General features: G+C 37.0%; 1 protein-coding gene across 2 annotated transcripts; it reads right to left on the bottom strand.

Moving 5' to 3' along the window:
- Positions 1-672: 672 nt before the first annotated feature.
- Positions 673-6,276, bottom strand: LOC110096097 (6(G)-fructosyltransferase). 2 transcript variants are annotated; one of them, XM_020821864.2, is made up of 6 exons: positions 5,853-6,275; positions 5,517-5,525; positions 2,494-3,371; positions 1,502-1,902; positions 1,159-1,246; positions 673-1,042 (listed from the first exon to the last, which is right to left on the bottom strand). In XM_020821864.2, exons 1-6 carry the CDS (start codon positions 6,247-6,249, stop codon positions 833-835), a joined length of 1,983 nt encoding a protein of 660 aa, XP_020677523.2. In that variant the 5' UTR covers positions 6,250-6,275; the 3' UTR covers positions 673-832. The 2 variants fall into 2 exon arrangements, with proteins under 2 accessions (XP_020677523.2, XP_020677524.2); XM_020821865.2 differs by lacking the exon at positions 5,517-5,525 and having other exon boundaries at positions 5,853-6,276.
- Between the last annotated feature and the right edge of the window lie 3,304 nt (positions 6,277-9,580).

Genomic DNA, 9,580 nt, shown 5'->3' with positions numbered 1-9,580 from the left:
AAATGAATAAATAGTTTTAAAAATAAATATTGTTAAATTAATTTAACTAAATTAATAACTTAGGAAATGGGTTTATTACTTTATAAATGAATTATAAAATTAATAAATAATTTATTTTACTTAATAAAATAATTATTTTTCACTAAATAATATATTACTTAATAAAAAAATTGTTATTCCTGCCTCTCTCGCCTCCGCTCGTTAATAAGCTCGACAAGCTTAAAAATGATAAATAAAATGTAAAATATTGTGAAGTTTAGTCCTACATTGATTGGACAGTTTTGGTTTTGCTCTATATAACTAAAAATATTAGTGAAGCATTTGCATTTCAGAGCACGCCTCTCTCCTCCCTTGTAAGTGTTTGCTTTGTTGCTTATGATTTAACGAACCTTGGATTAAGGTGTCTTATTTTGGTATAAGCTTGGTTATCGAGCCACTCAATTAAGTAGAGTTTTTTTATTAAATGATTGATTAACCAGTCGCTCGTTAATAAGCTCGACAAACTTAAAAATGAACCAAACATAAACAAGCAATTCTTGTAGAGCGATCCTTCTTGGTTGGCTGGTAATCTTGAATCTAGCTCTTAAAGTTGTGTGAGATTAATTGCACCTAAATCAAGGTTGGATTTCTTGTGCAACAATAAATATGGGAAAAAAAAAGAAAATCTCGATAAAAAATAATAAAGAAAAAAAAAATCTTATGATTCTTCTTCGAGGCGTACAAGAGTGCTATGACTTGAGAGAACTAATTTAATCCAAGAGAAAAGTACAATTACAAGACCTAGCCTAATAGAGGGTTACGTACATATTCATAGCCATTATACAAATTAGGATTATGAGAATTGGTATGCGTGTTCCTCATAATTTTGCTTGAAAGTTGATTCCATCTCCCAAATCTTTATCGACTTTGCCGTTACAGAGGCAGCGGTGGCATTATTGAATAGGAATACTTTAGCTGAGTGGAATGCCTTCGTTGGGTAGACGCGAGAAGTAATCGCAGACCTTCCACCTTGTGCAAAGCTTTCCACTATTGAGTGATCAACCTGAACAAAACATATTAGTGCAATGAAATGCATTCGTACAAGCTTAGCCTTCAAAATCCAGCCCAAATTCTGTCACAGTGGCCAATAATTATTCTCACTATAAAATCGAAACTTACCAGTATTCTCACGGTCAGCATCTCGCCGTGAAGAACTGGTACTGTATAGCCCACTACTCTCTTCACTATGTCACTCGCACGAGATGACCTGCACATTAATTAAACAAAAAGTTATTCATTAATTGCAGCAATACCCTTATTACCAAAACTAATAAGTTTTGAATAAATAAAAATCAGAAAACGATCAGAGCAGCTGACAAAGCAATGTGGACAAATCTAAAACTTGTTGAATTATTTTAAATTTTATAAAATAGATGCAAATTCAGCATTAGAATGAAATTTAAAGCATTTCAATTTGATCTAAAATGAGTTTTATATATAATATTCAGGTTAATTTACTTGCCTGGTTTCATCTTGGCAAAAATGCGTTTGAGTGGTGCCGTCAACAGAAACAGAGAGATAAAAGTATGTGGCAGTCTGCTCGCCGAGATCCTTATCAGCGAGGACGAGTAGGCCGAATGGTCCGAGAAGACCGCGCCCACTTGCCCCATTACTAGTGCTACAATTGTAGCCAACGTCGGCCTCCACTGCCATCGTTACCGCCATCTTCTCCACCTCAAACTCCGCCTCAATGTCAATTTGGGCCGCATTCGCCGGCATGTTGAGCGGCACGACGGAGCCCGGCAAGACGTCAATGGAAGAGAATTCGTAGCTTTTAGCGCGGAGGAAGTTAACTTCCTCTACAGGCCAGAAGAGGAGATTGCTACCCGTTTTAGAATCGAACAGTATCGTTCGAGGGATGCTCTGCAGTCAAATTGATAAACAAGAATCGAGTGAATCTCAAATGAAAACTAATTATGTTGCATCATCATAAATTAAGCCAATTTTCTTTTCATAAAAAAAATATATATATATAATCTTAACTTTTTAGATCTTATTAGCTCAGCGATCAAATTGTCAGAAACAATTAGCTGCGAGTAAGCTAATAAATTCATGTTGGGTTAAAATCGTCAAGGGACATTTCAGCAAGAGTAAGCTAGAAAAATAGAAGAATGACATCAAAAAATTTACAATTTTGAGCGATATATCATCACTAAAAGCAAAAGAATTTTACGATATTATATCTATAAATGATTAAAAAAAATATTGATAATGAGAAGTTCTGCTACTCTTAGATAAATTAATAAAAAAAGAAAGAACCTTGATTTCCATGCACCTTGTTAGGTGACTCAATAAAACAGACATGCGCTTCTGATTTGGAAGATTATTGATTAATTTATGTAATCAAGTGATAATGAATGACATGAGTTATTTTTTAGATTATTTTTGGGGCATAATTTTTCAATTAAAAAAAAAAATTGCAAAATAAGTAATCATTATAGATTAAGAAGTTACCATGATAGAGGCCCAACCCTTTGAGACATCAGTTTGTTCACTATCTGTCTCGCCAACCCATCCCCATAAGACCCGTCTTCTCTTGTGATGATCATAAAATGTCTTAGCTGCATAAAACTTGCCCCAATCATACCTAAGTCCAATTCCAACATCCTTCTCAGCATCATCAGGCACCCACTTGTTCTCATTAGCATCATACCTCCCAATAGCATAATAATCATGTCGATCATCATCTAGACTAGCTTTCAAAATGTGTTTAATTCTCTCTCCAGCCTTCTCCGATGTGTCAAGCCCAGCTTGCCCATCAACGCTTACAGGAAAAAAATCAATGCACTCCCACATGCCCGTCCCCTCAACTCTGTGGAGCACATCAGGGAGAAGTTTGTAAGAGAGGAAATCTCGTGTGGCATATACATATGCTACACCAGCATGGCGGTTGGATGAGTCATCCTTGGAGCCTATGGCAACAAGGAAGGTGGATGGGTCAGAAGGGTCAGTCCATGCAGTGGTTGGATCACGAAAGTCATGGGGTAGAATAGAGGGAGGGGGGATTAAGACAGGATTGGCTTCATGTTTATGCCAATGAATGAGTAGGGGGTCTGCAGGGTTAGTAGGGACAACAAGGCATTGGACTTGGGTAGTGGTGTTGGTGGAACCAGTGTAGAGCATGATGAGGTTTCCATTAGGTAGCACAGTGGCAGAGCCAGTCCAAACACCATTGATATCATACCAATGGTCAGGCACCATAGCGACTGGGAGGTGGAGCCAATGGGTTAGGTCACGAGAAACAGCATGACCCCAAGTAATATTACCCCAAACTGCGCCACCACCGTTATACTGGTAAAAAAGATGATACCATCCCTTATAGAACACTGGCCCTGCATTCAAAATTTTGATTAGTTTATTCAAATATTTATAGAATTGAATGAAACTTGAGAATCCAAAATACTATCAGAACTATAAAATCTATGACTCATAATTCACGGGAGTCATAAAACATCGACAAACACCAAACTTTTATCGGCATTTATCGATAAAACTTTAAATAATACATCTAAAGTGGCTAAATGTGGCCGATCATCAATTAGAGTGGTTGGCCAACAAAATTTACATACACATCATATAAATAATTTTGAACTATTAAACATAAAAGTTAATTATATGGTTAAAGATGGACATGAACCAGACAAAAGAGTGTAAAATCAGCGTTTTTGCCATTGACCAGCAGGTTTTTCTTATCCGAATTTAATAGAATTGCAAAGCAAACACAAGTTAACCTGAAATTAAAGTGAGATTTGAAGAGCCACGTGGTTTGGGCAAATGGAACTTAGCTTACACTTGCCATAATTTTTAAAATTGACAGGAAATAGACAAAACTTACGAAGAAAAAATGAATCCCACCCGTCCCCAATAATACAAGTGGCATTCAAGAACGTTACGCATTGATTTTCATCTCATTAGGAAAGACTGAGATGCCTTACGGTCCTTTGATAAGTTGAAAAAAAATGGATAAGAATATCTTAATGTAATTTATATCATAATAGGTTTAACAGCTAGTGAATTTGTACTAAATTGAAACCTAAATATATGATTTTATCAAATGCATTAATTAATGGCTGTAACACCCATTATAACATTATTTGTGTGTTACGCAACCTTTTAAAATAAATTTTACTTGATATGCCAAGCACTAAATTAGCTTTATTTGATGAAAAAAAAAAGAACGACAAATTGACAATGACTCAATTAGTTTCATTTAACAAACTCAGGGGTGTTTGGCACAGTAACCACTAGCATGTATTTACCAATAAATCAGTGAGGCAATCATATGATTAGTTCAAATCTATATGTTCAAACCAATATATTTTTTTTTTCAACGAGAACAAATCATGTTAATCAATTATATATAGATGCCGTGAGTCTATCAGCTAGTTAATATTTCGTCAATAAAGTCAGACCAATCAAAATACAGTGAAGTGTCAGCACAAGGGGTTGTAAATATCTTCAGATTATTATAATGAATCACAAAATAATTAAATAAGAATTATGATAAGTGTAATATATGAATAATTAAAAATTTGACATTTATTATGATTAAACTTAAATCAAGAAAATCTAACCTTTTCAACTTAGGGGCTATTTGGCTGGCTGAAAAATTAATACAATGTAAAATAAATAAAGCGTAATGCATTGCATTTGAAATGCTTAAGAGTTGTTTGAATTAGTATAAAATAAATGTAAGAGATTTTTTTTTTGCTTGAAGTAAAATAAATGCAAAATAATGTTCAAAGATTGTGGTGGTCTTTAGTCGATAGTGGTTGTAATAATTTGAAGCAACGCAATTGTGCGCGACAGTGGAGAACCATGGTAACTGATGGCTGTGGTTGGTGGTTTTAGGCGATGATGGTGACATCTAACAAATCCTAGGTTTGAGAATTTTTCTTTATTTAGAGTACATAACTCTAATTTGATCTATTTCAATAGGGATGGTGGCAGTTAGTGGCAATGGTTTGTGGTATATGTTGCGACAACAATAATGATTTGTAATTTATTTAGAAATTGTCCAAATTAAAATAATTCTAAATACACAAAATTTATATTAGAGTATGTATTATAAATACATTAAATTTTATGCAATAGAGATTTAATTCAAACAAAACATCAATATTCTCAAAATTCAAAATACTTTACATCTATTTTTTTTATTTCAATCCGAACGACGCCTGACTACCTAAGTGGCACCCACGGGCCTGCAGTGATTTCTGAGAACTTGCGAGAATCATTAAATAAACATAAAGAAAAATGGTCAACCCTAAATTTAATTTTATGATTATCACTTTTCTAAATGAATGCAATAGGACGTACATACAGATATTAAACAAATTTGATATGCGAACGGACGGAATCCCCCTCACATGCCTAGGAGTAATAATTTCATAAACAATTCATGAAGTACTGTGATTGGGTATTAAACAATAACAAATTATTTAATAGAATAATATTCAAGTTTTGCTTTGTCTTACCGTTCGGATCTGCGACAAAAGAGCCAAGCCAAGACAAATCGACCACCGACGGGAACATCATGACCCAAATAAAATAAAAAAACCACCATCAGCCATTGTACTTAGAAAAAACAAGAAGAAGAAAAACTAATGGAGGAAAACTCCAAACAGACGGATTTACAAGAAATAGAATTTTATAACTACAGGAAATTATTTTCGTAAGGTGGCCCGAAAAAATATTTTCTTTTTTCAATAAAATAAATTCAAGCCATTCAATTCATATTATTTTTTTCCCAAAAAAAAAAACATATTATTTTTTTATTTCATATATTAGACAAAAGCATGATTTATACTAACCATTCATCCAGTTCCTGAGAGGCTGGAAATGGAATCCCGTCCGCTGCCATTGAAGCATGTCATTGGTCCAAGGGTAGCTACCGCGGCCGACGCCGCGAAGGGCAGCTGCGGCGCCGGAGTTCTTTTCAGAGACGCCAAGAACAGGCCCACGGGAGGCCGGCCCCAATACGATCGTATAAGCTTCACCTTCCAGCTCTGGTCCATTTGGCACCTGACCGATCTCCGGCGAAACATCGTCGCCGCCGTTAATGCGAATTGCCGCAATCCCAATAATAAGGATGGCGGAGAATGCGAGCAAGATGAGGCCCAAAACCCGCAGCCGGATGGCTGTATTGGCTGCGGATACGGAGGCTGCGCTTGTGGTAGGGAGAGGGGCGTAGGCAGTCGTTTCAGCCATGGCGAGTTTGTTGGGGAGAGGCCGATGTGGGAGTGGGGCCGTTTTATAGGAAGTTCTATGGTGGGTGATGAGTGGGTGTAACTTTTATGCTGACGTGGGTTGTAGGAATATATTGGTGTGTATTAAGTGGGGTTACCGTGAGGGAGATGAGCTGGCGATGGGGCCCATTGATTGATTGGCTTGCCTAATGGATAGGAATGCGGGGAAGTCTCCAAAGGAGAGATTCCGGATCCGATGAGATTATGGAACAGCTCGATGAATTATTGCGCAACTTGCGCAAGGTCGTTGGAATGAGAATTATTATGATGACGAATTTCTGAATAAAAATGTATTTATTTTGTTATGTTGAGGAATGATTGCGTTTGTTGGGTTGGATGGTTAATATTTTATGTTTGATTGTTTCATTAATTTGTTATATAATAATAATATTACTCTAAAAGTTTTACATATAGTTAATTGTAGAAGGATTGATATTTGTCTGATTTTTAATTTTGTTTGGACCTTAAAATTCTTGTTTGATAAAACATAAATCTCAAATTCAAAAGATAAGCATTGAGTCACACAAGAAAGTAAAATTAAATGCTTCAAAGACTTGTTCCAAAAATAAAATGAATTAAAAAAAAAATGCATGTGCTAGGATTAGTTAAAAAAGAAGGCCTCATCAAGATGATGGTGATGAATTGGGGCCTCATAACAACGTTACTGATAGGGGCTAGAATATATGCGGTTATAGAGTTACTATTTTACGTCTCAGCGTTATACGGATATCTAGCACACAAACAGAGAACACAATATTTTTTACATGGATAACCCTGTAAGGGAAAAAAATCACGGGGCCACACTCAGTTTAAACGATTCCACTAGTGTTTGAGCATATTATAGTTGACTAAATCAACCTTGAAGATAATTATATTACAATAATCAACTGTTTAGTTGAACTCTAGTGATAAATGAAGGTCAGGTGAATGTTCAACAACGTTTGATCGGGCAGATGTGAAAGTGCTCATATGACACTTGAAAGTTTGTTAGGGATGTTAGGCCCTATAGAACTAGCCCAAAGCTAATTAAAAGAGAGAGGTGAATTGAAAAACTTTAAAACCAAAGATAAAACTCCAACCAAAATCACCACAAATAAAGTGCGAAAGAAAAATAAATACGGAAACGATAATAAGGAAAGAACACACTGGATTTATGGTGGTTCGGTCAAACCTTGACCTACGTCCACTCCTTGGAGGCACCCTCCAAGTATTGCACTAATATCGTGACTCTCCTTTAGCCCCCACAGCTAGGCGGAGAAGCCCTTACAAAATCACTTCCACCTTCCCCGGTGCGGCGGAGTCGCCGGGTCCTTTGACACCAAAGAGATCTTCTTCTTTGGTGAACTTACCTCGAGACAAGCCTTGAATCTGATGGTACTAAGGTGCGAGTTCGCCGGAGCAACCGTGTGGAATCACCTCCACACTCTCTTGAGTTCCTCCCCCTCATAGGATCTTCTCCCTCTCAAACTCAACCCTTTCCTCTCTCCCTTTCAAGCTCTCTCTTCAACTTTCCCCCACAAGAACGAAGCTACAATGGCTGCCAAAGACACTTACAAAGTTGCCATGCCATAGCTTAATTAGAAGCTCTCAAAACGAGCTCATTAATGCAAGTTGCGAACATTATCGTCCAGGACGATAGGCATATCGTCCTAGCCGATCAGTTCAAATATGAGGAAAATCATCCTGAATATCGCCCTGAAATGAAGCTGGACGATGTCTAATCGTCCCGGATGAAATCCCCATTAATTGCTTTCGAAAACTGCCTGAAAATTTTTGGAAAAATTGCTCAGGATCGTCCGGGACGATATTTTATAGTCCAAGACGATCCACCGGGACGATGTCCAAGAATAAGATTTTTTTAAGTAGATCTGGCAGCAGATTCTTGCTGAGTTGAGCCGATCATCCTGGCCGATACAAAATCATCCAGGACGATGTGTTTTGCATAAAGATGGTGGCTTTAATGAGGATGCCCTAATTAGGGTTTCTACTTTTATCAGATCGTCCAGGACGATATAAATATCATCCCGAACAATGTTACCAAAAATAAAAATCTTTTAGGGCACAACAGAAAATCTTCCAAGTTACAAATCATTAAGTGCCACACCAAATAACAGACTCAAGAAAGGAAAAAAGATTACAAATTGACACAAACCTAGTCTACCCAATCTTGAGCTGGTTCCAAATTGTAGTCTGATTGTGTGGACCTGAAACGTTAGCACATAAGGCAATCGTAGAGACATAAAGAATGTTTGCTATCATCAAAATCATAAACCATAGATCCGCAATAATCTCCCCCTTTTTGATGATGGCAAACAATTTAATTTGAATTTTCAAGAAAAAAAAATGTAAAATCTCCTAATCTCCCCCTCACTAGAATAAACCCTTTTTTAAAAAATAGGGGAGATAAAAATATTTTTGTTGTTTTAAATTTTTTGAAAAAATGATACTAATTCAACATTACGTTCTCCTAGACCTGTCAACAATTGATCCGACCCGAAAACCTGATCCGAAACCGACCCGAAATTCTCGGGTTCGGGTCGACCCGGATAAATAACGGGTCGGGTTCGGTTCTGCAATTTCGACCCATATAATTATTCGGGTCGGGTCCGGGTTGACCCGGAAACCCGATTAAAACCCGAATTGACCCGCGACTTGAAATATTTAGGGCATCTGTCGAGGCGTCGAGCGACTCATATGCTCTCAGTCTCAGCTCTCGCGGCTCGCCTCTCGATTCTCGACTTCTCGTCTCGTTCAGTCTCCTGAGTTCTATTTAGGGTTTCCGAATCTCTCATTCTCCTCTCCGGCTCTCCGCCTCTCAGTCTGCTCTCCAGACTCCAGTCTCCGCCTCTTTGTATCGTCGGCACTCGGCACGAAGCCACGAAGGCGTCTACGCTTACGCTTCACACATTCCCTAATCTATTTCACTGTTTGTATCTCGTTTCTCTTTGCTATTAGTATTTTTTGATAGTTTAGCTTTAGAAGATGAAGCCATGAAGGTTTTGACTTTGATATTTTGTGTTCTTCATTTTATAAGATTTTGTGATCTTCAATCTCGTATTCGGTATTCCCGTGAAATCTAGGGTTTATTTCGAGAAATCTAGGGTTTATTTAGAAGATGAAGCCATGAAGATTTTTTTGTGATGCACTTTAATGTTTTTCGGGAAATCTAGGGTTTATTTAGAAGATGAAGCCATGAAGATTTTTTTGTGATGCACTCAGCACTTTACTGTTTTTTGTGAAATCTAGGGTTTATTAATGATTTTTCTCTACTCTCTAGCTTTGAGTCCTTGAGG

The sequence above is a fragment of the Dendrobium catenatum genome, unplaced genomic scaffold (assembly GCF_001605985.2).
Source record: "Dendrobium catenatum unplaced genomic scaffold, ASM160598v2 fragScaff_scaffold_621, whole genome shotgun sequence".
NCBI lineage: Eukaryota > Viridiplantae > Streptophyta > Magnoliopsida > Asparagales > Orchidaceae > Dendrobium > Dendrobium catenatum.
This window is presented reverse-complemented; position numbering and strand designations above follow the sequence as displayed.